Source organism: Hemiscyllium ocellatum, chromosome 17 (genome assembly GCF_020745735.1).
Source record: "Hemiscyllium ocellatum isolate sHemOce1 chromosome 17, sHemOce1.pat.X.cur, whole genome shotgun sequence".
In the NCBI taxonomy this organism is placed as follows: domain Eukaryota; kingdom Metazoa; phylum Chordata; class Chondrichthyes; order Orectolobiformes; family Hemiscylliidae; genus Hemiscyllium; species Hemiscyllium ocellatum.
Window position 1 is genome coordinate 868,672 of NC_083417.1, and position 15,548 is coordinate 884,219.

At 42.0% G+C, this 15,548-nt stretch overlaps 1 protein-coding gene across 3 annotated transcripts in view; it reads right to left on the bottom strand.

Moving 5' to 3' along the window:
- The window catches only part of fbxo31 (F-box protein 31), a 68,388-nt gene that overhangs the window by 29,626 nt on the left and 23,214 nt on the right, over nucleotides 1-15,548 (bottom strand). For all 3 annotated transcript variants that reach the window (XM_060837536.1, XM_060837534.1, XM_060837535.1), the window contains 2 exons: nucleotides 8,805-8,972; nucleotides 6,044-6,118 (listed from right to left, as the gene is read on the bottom strand). In XM_060837536.1, coding sequence (XP_060693519.1) covers nucleotides 6,044-6,118; nucleotides 8,805-8,972 — 243 coding nt within the window. The remainder of the gene's footprint in view (nucleotides 1-6,043; nucleotides 6,119-8,804; nucleotides 8,973-15,548) is intronic.

Consider the following 15,548-nt stretch of genomic DNA (forward strand, 5'->3'; position numbering starts at 1 on the left):
TATAACAGATGTGACCTAATTGATTCTGATTCAGGGCTATAGTAGCACATTGGTTACATTACTATAGATTATCCTTGGGTGCAGAGCGAGGCACATGTTCAAAGAGATCACTTCAGCCAGAATAATTTAAATTGGATTAATCAAATAAATATAGTGTCATCAGTGGTGATCATGTAATGATCTTTGTGACAACAATCCAACTTGTTCACTAATAAGGAATCAAATTCAGACCCCAAGCAGTCAGGTTGTCACTTAACTATCCCTGCCATACAGCAGCATCAAAATACTGCAGCAAAGTCAAAAATAAATAAAACAGGAAAGACCAATTGGTATCCACCAGCAATCATTACAACAAACCTAGTCAATCCTGCCAATCTTTATCACTATGGGAACTTGTGCCAAATCAGTCAGAGATTCAAAATCAAACTATGAGCTCACATCATGAAAATCACTGCTTGGAGTCAATGTCCCAAATTCCTCCATCATATGCCCACTGGCAGGACAGACCCACCAGAGGAGGTAGTACTTTGGTATACCTTTGGGAGGGAACGTCCTTAACTTTTCATTCTGTCCAGAATCAACTTCATAGCAGCAGAACAAAGGTATGCAAGTAACTCCCCACATGTCTCTTCCTGAGGTCCTCAACATCACAGATGCCAGTCTTCAACTGTTTTCACTCACTCCACATAATAACTGCATTACTAATCACAGAGAATGTCACAATTGCACTCAGAGGACATTCTGGAGGGCTCATCCACTGAGGCAACATGGGTAGAGCTCAAAAATTAGATGGCATAATAACTCTTGTAGGATTATATTATAAGCCTCCCAACAGCCGTCAAGACATCAAGGAACAAATATATAGACAGATATTGAAAGGATGCAATAAAAACAGTTGTCATAGTAGGTGTCTTTAATTTCCCCATTAGACTGGGAATCCCTTACAGTAAGCAGCTTAGAAGGGGCAGAATTTGTTAGTGCATCCAAGGAGATTACCTGAAATGATATGTCCAACTAGAGGAGGGGCCATACTCTTACTTGTACTAGCTAATGAACTCCTTAAGTTTTAAGAAAGCTATGAATGTGAGGACCTTGTGGCAAGGTACTAAACTGGGTGAGGGCAAATTACATCAGTATTAGGCAGGAGCTAGGGAGTGTTAATTGGGAGGAGCGGTTATCAGGCAAGTCCACTTTTGACATGAGAATTGTTTAAAGACCGGCTGATGACCGTTCAGAACCAGCATGTTCCAGTAAGCAGGAAGGACAAGGATGGCAAGTAAGGGACACTCGGATAACAGGGGAGGTTTGGGAATTTGGTAAAAACGAAAAAAAAAGAGCATTTGTAAGGTTTAGGGACATGGCCTATGAGGAATATAAAGAAAGCAAGAAGGAATTCAAGCAGGCAATTAGGAGAGCAAGAAGGAGCCTCGAAATGACCTTGGCAAGTAAGGTTAAACAGAATCCCAAGGTTTTTAATGTTTGTATGGTATACAAGAGGTTAATTAGGAAGAAAGTAGGACCAAAGATAGAGGAGGAAACTTGTGCTTGAAGGCAGAGGATGTGGGTGAGATCCAAAATGAGGACTTTGTCTTAGCATTCACCCAGGAGAAGGATATGGAGAGTAGTGAGATGTATGTGCAGCATGCTAATATACTAGGGCATTTTGAGATCAAGAAAGAAGTGGTTTTTTTTTCTTTACTCATTCATGGACAGCATCACTAGCTAAACAGCATTTGTTACCCATCCCTAATTTCCCAGAGGACATTTAAGAGTCAACTGCATTGCTGTGGATCTGGAGTCACACGTAGGTCAGACCAGGAAAGGACAGCAGTTTCCTTCCTAAAAGACATTAGTGAACAAGATTCCACCATCTTCCATGGTACGATTCGAACCGGAGTGCCCAGAACATCTGAATCTCTGGACTAACAGACCATTAATAATACCACTGGGCCATCACTTCCCTGAGGAGAGTCTCTTGAAGAGCATTAAGGTGGATAGATTCCCAGGGCACGATGGTAGCTATCCCTTGGTGTTGAGGGGGGCAAGAGGGGAGATTTGGAGTCTTGACCAACATCTTTGTATCCGCATTAGCCACAGGAGAGCTCCCGGAGAACTACAAAGTAGCTTATATTGTTCCTCCATTCAAGAAGGGAAAGAGGCATAATTCAGGAAATGAGAGACCGGTGGTCTTACATTTGTGATTGGGAAGCTATTGGAGAGAATTCTTTGGGATAGGATTTACGTGCATATGGAAAAGCATGGCCTAATTAGCAAAAGTCAGCATGACGTTGGCAGGGCAGATTATGTTTTCCTAACTTGATTGAATTTTTCGAGGTGACAACGAAGGTAATCAATGAGGTAAAACAGTAGATGTTGTCCACCTGGATTCAATAAAGCCTTTTGACAAGACCCCTCATGGTAGACTCAGCCAGAAGATTAAGGTACATGGGATCAATGGTGACTTGGTCACATGGATTTGGAATTGGCCTGCCCATAGAACACAGAGGGTGGTGATAGAAGGTTGTGTTTCAGGCTGGAGGTCTGTGACTAGTGGTATTCCACAGGAAGCTGTACTGAGACTTCTGCTTGCTGTGATCTATGTAAACGACTTGGATGAAAATGTAGCTGGGTGGTTTACTAAGTCTGCAAATGATACAAAGATCGGTGAAGTTGTGGCTAGTGTAGAAGGTTGTGAAAGGATACTGCGGGATATAGACCAGTTGTAGGTATGGGTGGAGAAATGGCAGAGTGTAATCCATGTAAGGATGACGTGCTGCACTTTGGGAGATAAACTGTTAAGGAAAAGTGTACTGTTAATTGCAGAACTCTGAACAGCATTAACGTAGACAGGATCGTGGGGTCCAAGTCCATAGGGTGGTAAAGGAGATATATGGTATGCTTGCCTCCATTGGTCAGGGAACTGAGTACAAGAGTCAGGATGTCATTTGCAGCTTTATAAGCCTTTGGTTATGCCACACAGAGTACTACTTTCAATCCTGGTCATCACATTACAGGATAGATGTGGAAGCTTTGGACAAGGTGCAGAAGAGGTTTACCAGGATGCTGCCTGAATTAGAGAGTATGAACTATAAAGAAAGCCTGAAAAAACTCAGGTTGTTTTCTCTAGAGAGTGGAGGCTGAGGAGCTGTCTTTGAGAGAGTGAGGGGCTAGAATCAAAGAAAATTGGGTTTCAATCATAGACATTAATTACATTACCTTGTGCTTAACTTTGCTCTGTTAAAACTATCGTAAATTGCTAAATCTTTTGTTTAAGTTATAAGCTGATGTCTGGCATTAGTTATTTAAAAAGTCTGGTTAGGAACTATTTGGGTCAATTTTGACAGTCATTGAATGTTTTAATTTGACTGTGTTCCAAGTATAAGGAGGAGGAGGCTGATTGAACTTGGCTGTCTATCTTCTTTTCATAACATCAAGGAAAGTAAGGGCAAAACTATCATTGCAAGACTTGAGGTACAGTACACTCACAATGCTGTTATGTTCTGATGGGAGAGTTATTGTGATACATTCATCTGTTGGCCTTAAGCTTCTAGGTGGTACAGGTCATTGGTTTTAAAAGGTGCTACTGAGAGAGATTTGGTGAGATGCAGTAGCACTGCATCTGATAGATGCTACATACAGCTGTCACTATGTTGGCGGTGGAGGAAGGGAATATTTAAATCGGTGGATGCGCTGCCAATTAAGCAGGCTGCCTTATAATGTACGGTGTTGAGCTTCTGGAGTATTTTTGAAGCTGGACCCATACAGCAAAGTTGACAGTATTCCATCATACTCCTGACGTTTGCCTTGTAGGCAATGGACAGACTTGAGGGAGTCAGAATGGGAGTTATTCACCAAGCATTCTTACCACTTGACCAGCTCTCGTAGCAACAGCATTTATATGGCAAGTCCAGTTCAGTTTCTGGTTGATGGTAAAACCCAAGATGTTAGAATGACAGTTGGTATTTATTACTAAAAGATTAGAGTACAAAAGAAGGGAAGTGTTGCTGCAGCTGTAAAAGGCATTAGTGAGACGGCATCTGGAGTAATGCATACAGTTTTGGTCCCCTTACTGGAGGAGGGACGTAGTTATATTGGAACAGTTCATGGGAGTTCCACTGGATTGACTCTAGTGATGAAGAGTTTGTATTAAGGGAGATGGAGCAGTTTAGGCCTATACTCTGGAATTTAGAAGACTTGAGAGAAGATCTAATGGAGGTATACAAGATGCTAAAAGGGGACTGAAAGTAGATGGAGAAAGCTTGTTTCCTCATAAGGGGAACAAGAAGTTTTTGGATAGTTTTAGGATAAGGGGCAGCAGATGAGGAGAAATAACTCCTCTTAAAGCACCAGAGTCTGTGGAATTAAATAAAATAGTGTACTGGATGCCAGGACATTGACTAAACTTAAGGAAGAGATAGACAGATTTTTAATTAACAATGGGTTGAAGGTTTACAGAGAGCAGGCAGGAAAGTGGAGTTGAGGTAAGGTCATTCATGATCATATCAAATGGTGGAGCAGGTTCAAGGATTAAGTTGTTTCTTCTGCTCCCAGTACTTGTGTTATGTTCTTAATCAATTTAGCAATGACAATGCCATTGAATGTAAAGGGGATATGGTTAGATTCTCTTATTGAAGATGGTTATTGCCTGGCACTTGCGAGTCGTGAATGTTACTCGCCACTTGTCAGCCCAAGCCAGGTATTGCTATATTTGGACATGGACTACTTTAGTATCTATGGAGTTGCAAATGGTGCATCTCAATTTCTTACTGCTATTGGAGGGTAGGTCACTGAAGAAGTCTGAAGATGAATGGGCTAAGAACACTACTCTGAGGAACTCTACAGGGGTGTCCTGGAGCTAAGATAATTAATCCGCAACATAATAAAGTATTTGGTTGAGATGTAGTCCAATCAGTGGGGAGTTCCTCCCCTTTCCCCACAATTCCCATTGACTCTACATTTACATATTATCACAATGTCTATCTATAATATTGTGAAAATACTTTACTGGCTGTAAAGCACTTTAGGATGTCTTGACACTGTTTTCATTCCTCAAGGCCTTCAAATCACCTATTGACAGAAACCTCATGAATTTATGGGCAGCACTTTGCTCAGTGGTAAGCACTGCTGCCTCACAGCGCCAGGGACCTGGTTTCAATTCCAGCCTCAGATGACTGCGTAGAATTTGCACATTCTCACGGTGCCTATCTGGGCTTCCTCCGGGTTCTCCAGTTTTCTCCCACAATTCAAAAATGTGCAGGTTAGGTGGATTAGCCGTGGGAAATGCAGGATTACAGGGATAGGGTAGAGGGATGAATCTGGTGAGATGCTCTTTGGGGGAATCAGTGTGGAATGAATGGGCCGAATGATCTGCTTCCACTCTGCAAGGATTCTATGATTCTAAGCTCATAGTTACAAATATCAGGAGCAGCAAGCTGGCTTTAGAAAAACAGAATACAAGAGTGCAGGGTCAAGACATTTGTATTCATGCAACGTGAAACAAACACTCAAAGACATAACTGGTTTAACTTTACTGTTAGTCGCAACAAGAATGATCCATTCTAAGGCTGGACATCAATGCTAACTGACAACTCCCCAGAACACACAGAAAGCAACTGAGGATAATTTCAAAGCAAGTTTATCAACAGAATGCCAGCCTACTCCTTGAGAAATTTTTTTTTTAGATTAGATTACTTACAGTGTGGAAACAGGCCCTTCGGCCCAACAAGTCCACACCGACCCGCCGAAGCGCAACCCACCCATACTCCTACCCCTACATATACCCCTTACCTAACACTATGGGCAATTTAGCATGGCCAATTCACCTGACCCGCACATCTTTGGACTGTGGGAGGAAACCGGAGCACCCGGAGGAAACCCACGCAGACACGGGGAGAACGTGCAAACTCCACACAGTCAGTCGCCTGAGGTGGGAATTGAACCCAGGTCCCTGGCGCTGTGAGGCAGCAGTGCTAACCACTGTGCCACCGTGCCGCCCGCACGAGGATCTAGATCCACAGGCTGTCAGACCCTCAGCTTCACTTACCTCCTGTCTCCCTCCAGCCATCCGGTGGAAATCAGTCTGATTACACTTGGTTGAAAACTCATCCTTCTTTACAATCTACAACATAAAAAAGAGCTCTTAACTGCAGAACCCTGTATCTTTCAAAGAACATATAAGCTTTTACAATGATCCAGTTCAAAGTTTAAGACCATAAGATATAAGAGTAGAATTAAGTCATTCGGCCCATCGGATCTGCACTGTCATTCAGTTGTGGCTAATGCGTTTGTTAATTCCATTGTCCTCCCTTCTCCCTGTAACTATTTTAAATTTACTCAACAACTTGGCCTCTACAGCCCACTGCTTCACAGATTCACCACCATGTGGCTGAAGAAATACCTCATCTCAGTTCTAAACGATTCTCTCTGAACTCTGGGGCTGTGCCTTCACGTTCTAGTCTCTTCTATTAGTGTAAGCATCTTCTCCACGCCCACTGTATCGAGGTCTTTTTCTATAAAATTCTTAGCTTGGAAACAGAACATTTAGCAAATCCACACCCACTCTCTGAAGAGCATCCCACCCAGACTCCACCCTCTCACCTCATCCCTGTAACCCTGCATTTCCCCTGGCTTACGCACCTAACCTACACATCCCTGGACACTGGGCAATTTCATATAGCCAATCCACCTAATCTGCACATCTTTGGACAGTGGGAGGAAACTGAAGCACCCAGAGGAAACCGACACAAACACGGAGAATTTGCCAACTCCTCAGAGTCGCTCAAGGCTGGTATTGAACCTTTGTCCCTGATGCTGTGAAGGCAGCTGTGCTAATTACTGAGCCATCATGCCACCAGGCCTCTTACTATTCTATAATATTCCAATCATATCCCACCTCATCCTTCTAAAACTCCAGAGTACAGACCAGGATTCTCAACCTTTCCTCATATGACAAGTCCTTCAGCCAGGGATCATTCATGTAAATCTCTAGACTCCATCCAACACCAGCATATCCTTTCTAAGATACAGGAGCCAAAACTGCTTATGATATTTCAAATGGAGCTTGATCAAAGCCTTGTGCAGTTTCAATGATATTTGTATTCTAACCCTCTTGAAATGAATGCTAACACTGCATTTGCCTTCCTAACAGCTAACTGAACCTGTATGTTAACCTGAAGAGAATCCTGATCTAGGACCCTCAAGTCCCTTTGCACTTCAGATTTCCAAGCCTTTCACCATTTAGGAAATAGTCTATGCCTCTATTCGTCCTATCAAACTGCATAACCTCTCACTTTCCCACATTGTATTCCCATCTGCCACTTCTGTGCCCAGTCAACTAGCCTGTGCAAGTCCTTCTAAAGCCTCCCCATTTCTTCAACACTATCTGTCCTTCCACCTATCTTTCTATCTCCTATGTTGAATCTATAGTAGCAGACAATATCACTCGTAGGTTTGCAAATTTGCAAGCAGCTGCACAAAATAGAACTGAAAAGGAATCAATTTCAAGATTCTCTATGTGGTCTTACTCCCTCACGTTCCCCTTTAGGGTGGGGGGCCCATTGGTTGAATTGTAGTCTCCTCAGGATTATCCCAAAGAAAGCTCCTCACTTCAACAGACACTCTGTATCTTGCATCTAAAAACACCACCACCCTTCCTGCAAACACCAAACATGGTACTGCATGCTGCACACAGTCATTTGTATATCCAGAACATGGGGTGGGAGCATGTTTTAAGTCAGAAACAGGGATTTGGGGACTTGCAGAAAAGGAATGAGTGCAGCAGGCAAGTCGGGGCCAAGAATCCCGGGGTTGCAACAATTTATTTAGACGACTTACATGAAGGACTAATTGTATGGTTGCCAAATCTATAGATGATAGAAAAATGGCTATGAGGCAAATGGAGAGAAAAAGAGAGAGTGCAAAAGATATATTGTCAGGTTAGGTGAGTGAGCAAATCTTGGTAGGTGGAGTATAAACGTGGGAAAATACGAACTTTTCCATCTTGGGAGAAAGAATGAAAAAGCAATTTCTAATTTAAATGGAGAAAGGTTGCAGCACTGAGATACAGGGGACCTGGATGTCCTGGTACATGAATCACAAAAGATTATGAATTACAGCAAGTAATTAGGAAGGCAAATCAACTATGATTTATTGCAAGGTAAACAGAATATTGAAGTTGGGAAATTTAACAGTGTATAAGGGATTAGTAAGACCATATTGAGAATAGTGCAGCTTCAATTTCCTTACACAAAAACAGATAAATGCATCAGAAGCAAAGCAGAGAAAGCTCATTTGCTCCCCTCGATGAAGGAGTTATCTTATAAGAAAGGCTTGGACAGATTGGACTGATGTCCATTGAAGTTTAGAGTCATACAAGGTGATTGCCTTGAAGATTCCCAGTACACTTGAAAGGAATTAGAACTAGGTGACGGTTTTAAGATAAGGGGTTTCGCCATTCATGATGGAGGGGTTGAGAATGCTTTTTCCTCAGAGGGTCATCAATGTGTGGAATTCTCTTGAAGGCAAGGAATTAAATACCTTTTATGTCAGACAGGTTCTTGACCGAAAAGAGAATCAAGAGTATTCAGAGAAATAAAATAATCAGATCAGCCACAATCTTATTAAATGCCAAAACAGGCTTGAAGAGTCAAATCTGGGAGATGGGGATATGCATCCGGCAGAGAAGCTGGTTCACATGTGTTTGAAATACATCTTTGAAAGGGATAATTTTTGTGTTTTATTTTTTGGGGCAAACTTATCATTTCTATCAAGGACGAACAATCAAAATAAAAAATATTTCCTCATACCTGAATATCACCTTTGTGAGATCCCTTGTGACCATACATGCATTCCACTTCAGCCTTATTCTTATCACACAGGTGAATTCGGAACAAAGGTTTGCAGCGCATTGCATCATTGACTCTAGGATCATGAGGAGGTAGGTACATCCAGCCAATAATAAACAACCCGTCTACCTATAAGTTAATAACACACACCGGTGAATGTTGCATCATTACCAGCTTAGTAGAGTTCTTCGAGAAAGTGACCAAGTTGATAGATGAAGGAAGGGCTGTTGATGTCATATACATGGACTTCAGTAAGGCGTTTGATAAGGTTCCCCATGGTAGACTAATGGAGAAAGTGAAGTCATATGGTGTGCAGGGTGTTCTAGCTAGGTGGATAAAGAACTAGTTGAGCAACAGGAGACAGAGTAGGAGTTGAAGCGAGTTTCTCAAAATGGAGAAAGGTGACAGTGGTGTTCCACAGGGGTCAGTGCTGGGGCCATTGTTGTTTGTAATATACACAAATGATCTAGAAGAGGTCACTGTTGGTATGATCAGCAAGTTTGCAGATGACACGAAGATTGGTGGAGTAGCAGAAAGCATAAGGGACTGTCAGAGAATACAGGAGGATATAGAGAGACTGCTTGCCTTCATTGGACGGGGTATTGAGTAGAAGAGCTGGCAAGTCATGTTAACATTGTATAAGACATTGGTTCAGCCACATTACCAAAAGGATGTGGACGCTTTGGACAGGGTGCAGAGAAGGTTTACGAGGATGTTGCCTGATATGGAAGGTGCTAGCTAGGAAGCGCGGTTGAGTAGGTTAGGTTAATTTTCATTAGAAAAAAGGAGATTGACGGGGGACCAGATTGAGGTTTACAAAATCATGAAGGGTATAGACAGGGTGGATAGAGACAAGCTTTTTCCCAGGGTGAAGGATTCAATATTGACAGGTCATGCTTTCAAGGCGAGAGCTGGAAAGTTTAAGAGGGATACACGCGGTAAGTATATCACACAGAGGGTGGGGGGTGTCTGGAACGTGTTGCCAGCAGAGGTGGTAGAGACAGGCACGGTAGATTCATTTAAGATGTGTCTGGATAAATGCATGAGTAGATGGGATGTAGAGGAATGCAGATGCTTAGGAATTGACTGACCGGTTTTTAGACAGTATATTTGGATGGCTCAGGCTTGGATAGCCGAAGGTCCTGTGCCTGGACTGTAAATTTTCTTTGTATATCACCTTCATGGGAAGCAACTCAAGACACTCACTGAAGATGCTCAATTGCACTGCAACTCTCACAAACCAAAGACAGCTAAAGCAACAGAACACATCACAACAATAACTCCTATTTATACATGGCAAACAATGCCTAAGCTTCACTAAACCATTAACAAATCTTGACATGCAGCCACATAACAGGAGGTTACAGCAGATAACCAAATATTTGGTCAAAAGGGTAGGTTTTAAGAGTCTCTAAGGAAGAAAGGAAAGCAAAGTGAAGAAGTTCAGGAATTCCAGATATTAAAGCCTTAAAGCAACTGAAAACAGTCGCCATCAGTGATATGGTTAAAATCATGGAGGCTCAACACCAGGAGTCAAGAACTATAGAGATCAAATGGTTGTGATAAAAGAGGTCATGAGAGAGAGATTGGGAGGGCTGAAGCCCAGGGGGCACTTGAAAACCAGGCTGAGAATTTTTGTTATTGAGGCATTGCATGGGATTTTGTACACTAGTGTAGTGCAGTGTACAAAATCCCATGCAAGGACTGCAGAAAACATTACATAGGACAAACAGGAAGACAGCTAACGATCCGCATCCATGAACACCAACTAGCCATGAAACGACACGACCAGCTATCCTTAGTAGCCACACACTCAGATGACAAGCAACATGAGTTCGACTGGGACAACACCACTATTATAGGACAAGCCAAACAGAACAGCCAGAGAATTCCTAGAGGCATGGCACTCATCCACAGATTCAATCAATAAGCACATCGACCTGGACCCAATATACCGGCCACTGCAGCGGACAGCTGGAACTGACAACCGGAAGCAGCAGATACAAACCACTATAAATGCTGGAGGAAATATCACAGAAGCGCTTCACAGGAGGCTCCCAAGCACTGAGGATGTCACCTAGACAGGGGACGAAACGTCTGCAACACAAATTCCCAGCTCGGCGAACAGAACCAGAACAACTAGCAACAGCTCCTTGCAGTTAAGTCTACAGCAGAGTAAAGGGGACATTCGAAAGGAGCTGGGAAGAGTATAGGTCCAACACGTTCCCTCGAAAGTGTACTTTAGGAGCAATAGGGTCATAGAACTCGACATCTAGGTCAATTCAGGACTGGATAAGAAAAAAGACAAGGACATTTAGCAAGTCCAAAGGGAACACTTCAGCTGTGGCCCCAGACAAATTCATGGAGTGAAGGAAGAAACTTAAGAGATCAAACAAAAGTGCAAAAATGGGGCATGAAAAAAGATTTGAGAACAGGATTAGGGAGAATCCAGAGATATTTTATAAATACATTAATAACCAGGGGAAAGAGTTAGGCCCATTAGGGACCAAGGAGACAACTTTTGTTTGAAGCCACAGATACTGGAAAGGTGTTGAATGAATAATTCTTTGCGGTCTTTACTCTGGAAAAGGAGAACGTAGGTACGGAATTCAGGAAAGGGATTGTGAGGAACTTGCACAGTTTAATATAGGAAATAGGGAGGTACTGTTGTGATTAAAAAACAACAAATTTCCTGGCCCGGATGAATTGTAATTTCAAGTTGCTGAGGGAGACGAGGCAAGAAAAGGCAATGGTTTCAGCACAATATTTTAATGCCTCTGTTCACAGAGAAAGAGCCAGAAGTCCAGAGTATTGCTAATGCAATTCCACTTTTTAAGATGGGCAGTAGAGACGAACCAGAAAATTACAGGCCGGTAAGTCTCATGTCAGCAGTAGGAAAACTATTGGAGAAACTTCTAACTGAACAAATTAATACCCACCTGTAAGGGCATAGGATAATTAGGGATATCGTCATGGCTTTGTCAGAGGGAGGTCCTGCCTAACAAATTTGTTAGAATTTTTTGAAAACGTGATCAAGTGTGCAGATGAGGGAAGTTCAGTTGACGTTGTTTACATAATTTTAGCAAAGCTTTTGACGAGATCCCACATGGGAGACTTATTGAGAAGATTAAAGCACGTGGAACTTGTGGATCAGAAACGGGCTGAGTCATAGGACACTAAGGATAGTAGTAGAAGGCTATTCGAATGACTGGAGGCTGGTTTCTAGTAGTGTACTAGAAGCATCAGTACTGGGATCCTTTATTGTTTGTTACATACATAAATGTATAGATGAAAACTTGGGAGGAACGTGAACCAAATTTGCAGATGACACCAAGATTGGTAGTGCAGTTAATAGCGAAGATACTGGTAAGTTAAAGGACGATATAAAAGGGTCAATCAGATGGGCAGATGGCATTTAATCCTGGCGGAGAATATTTAGTGAATGGCAGGATACTAGATTGCTTAGAGACCTTGGGTTAATTATTCACAGATCTCTGTAGTCAGCAGAGCACATGAATAGGATAATTAAGGTGGAATATGGGACACTTGTTTTCGATCATGAGTATAGGAGCAGGAAAGTAATGTTGGAGTTGTACAGAGCACTGGTCAGGCCACAACTGGAGTACTGTTGTTCCTATATGGAATCTCAGGTATCTGTACAGTAATGAACAACTCCAGAGGTGAAAGCAAACTAGCAATGATGAGGAAAGTCAAAGGATTACAAAAGGCCAGAATTGGAGAACCGCAGCTTACTGTTATGATGATGTAGGGGTACTGTACCTTTAAGTGAGTTGAAATGCTAACAAAGACTTAGAGAAGCAGAGGGTACAGAACAAGGAAACAACATAACATTTGGTTGAAACAACCAACTAAGAGCTGTGTTGCCTGGAAAAAAAATTCAAATTTGACCAGTTTAAATTGTACTGAAAATGTGTTGCTGGTTAAAGCACAGCAGGTTAGGCAGCATCTCAGGAATAGGGAATTCGACGTTTCGAGCATAAGCCCTTCATCAGTTTAAATTGTGCCCCAAGATACCAAACTCCAATCAAATTTGAATTTAGTATTTGACAATATTAAAACTAATGAAATGATCCAATGTTTTGGGATATAAATATTAGACATTTTGAACAGTTAGCCAGAGCGGCAAAGAGAACTGCCAAAAGACTAACAGATGTAGGTTGCCAGTAAAAGCTCTCTGAGAGGTACCTGTCTAGAGAAGGAGTGTGCATAGAATAAAACATTGAGAAACATCACTTGCACAGAAAAAACATCCAAACCGACCTGGAGAGAGAATCTAAAGAGGAATCTACAGAGGATACGTGTCAAAGCTGTCTGGTTTTGATATGTGATTTTTTTTTGTAAATTGTAAACAGGGTTTTTAGTCGGACCAGTATTGTCATGGGGGAGATAAAAGATAGGTTTAAGAGAAAGGAGTTGTAAATAGTTGTCAGTTAATATTCTCTGCTAGACTTAAAGAATAAAGTTCTTAAATTCTTACATTAAATAGTGACTTTGGGGGATGGTTCTTTACCTCTCGAATTCTAACAGATTACAGCACGGGGTGAATCTTCTCTGTGTGGCTGGTATAAATTAGCAGCGGAGTTTAGCTGTGTCTTAATCGTTTGGGGGCTCGTCGCCAGGATTTGAAGAATTTGGGTCTCTGATTCATGGTTTGAACAGGCTTAGACAGATCTAGTCTGAGATTTGGATAGATTTGGAGTATGAAAAATGCCCAGTAGATTTAAACACATGCAGGTTAGTGTCCTGGACCTTTAAATAAAACATAAGTGAGACAATTTGTTTAATTTCGGTGACTGGTGGTTGATTAAAGTGAAAGAGAGAGAAATGGCTCTTAAAATTCCTAAAGGAGTTCTGGAATTTGAAGATGATTCTCAAATTTGCCAAGACAGTTTAGAAGGAAAGAAAAAGGCCATAGTTTTAGAGAATCAGCAAAGAAATTAGATTTGGGTTTAACCAAGGACAAAAGTAAAGCTGACATTGTAAGGGAGTTACTCAAACATTTAGGCGTGTCAGAGAAACAGACAAGTGCAGTAGAGGTAGTGCGGGGGAGTGAGGTGGAGGGGGGGGGGGAAATCGGGGGATCTTGAGAAGTTGCGACTTAATCAGCAAAGTCAAATTAACAGGATGGAGACAAAGAAAAGATAGTGATGAGAGTGTGTATAAGGTATGAGAATTAAGTTTAGGGTTGCTTGACAAAGGCTCAGCCAGCATGATTGTAAGGTTACCTAATCAATATTAGATGTTGCCTTATTTGGATGCTACTCCCTGTAAGTGACTATATAATTTCTTAAGAATATACTGTTTGGAAGAAGAGCAAGAAATCATGTCTTTGCATCCATGGGCTCGCGCTCTCTCCAGGGGTCAGAATAAAAAAGGTAGAGCTATACTGTGTCCGAGTGTTTGCTTCAACTGATATGAAAATGGGATGATAATGATATGTAGAAATGTCAAAACTCTGCCACATTTTGATGAGAAAGATGTTGAAGCCTTCTTTACTTCATTTGAAAAATTGGCTAGGCAGATGGAGTGGCCGGAGGATTTATGGGTAATGCTAGTTCAGACTAAACTGGTAGGCAGAACTAATCAGGTATTTGCCACACTGTCAGATGAGGGGTCAAGAGATTATGAAGAGGTCAAACAGGCTATTTAAATGCTTATGAATTGTTACCAGAAGTGTATAGACAGTGGTTCAGAAACAAAGGAGGAACCAGGTCAGATTTATGTTGAATGCAAAATAATTAAGCATGGTAATTTTCATTGATGGGTGCGTGCTTTAAAGATAGATAGGACCTTTGAGGCTCTAAGAGAGATTATTCTGCTGGAAGAGTTTAAAAACTCACTTCCAGAGATGATAAGAATTCACGTGGAGGAACAGAGAGTTCAGGAAGTGAGAAGGGCAACAGAATTAGCAGATGAGTACATGTTGGTGCATAAGACAAGCTTCCGGCCAGAATTTCATCCTGTGAGGGATAGAAGTTGGGAGAAGGGGAGATCCTATACTACAAAACAAAGAGTAGAGAACACTAGTAAGAGTTCACCACAAGTTAAAAAAGAAACCCAAGAGGGTGAAAAGGAGGTGAAAGGTCTCAGGTGTTTTTACTGTGGAGTTACAGTTCTGGTCGTTAAAAGCATTGTGGGAAAAAATGCAGCAAAGGTAGCTAAGCCAGTGGCATTAGTGAAGGTAGGAAAGGAAACCCCAAGAAGAGCCGAGGAGATGCAGGAGCGTGCAAAGCCTAGGCAGGGGCTGGGTATGGAGTTAGTGCCTGATCTCTACAAAGAATTTGCCTCTGTGGGTAAAGTTTACTCAGAAAGAACAGGGAGAGAAGGACCCGAAATTATAATTTTGAGAGATACAGGATCTAACCAGTTGCTGATAGTCAGAGATGAGCAAATATGCATTCCTTTTAATCTGTTACCAGAGAGTGTAGTAACTTGTGGGATAGTGTTGGAGTGCCAACTCAAGACTGTGGGAGTTACAGTGAGAGTAATTGACAGTGTGTCAGTTCCAGGAGTAAAAAATGAGGTCTGCAGATGCTGGAGATCACAGCTGCAAATGTGTTGCTGGTCAAAGCACAGCAGGCCAGGCAGCATCTCAGGAATAGAGAATTCGACGTTTCGAGCATAAGCCCTTCATCAGGAACCTGATGAAGGGCTTATGCTCGAAACGTCGAATTCTCTATTCCT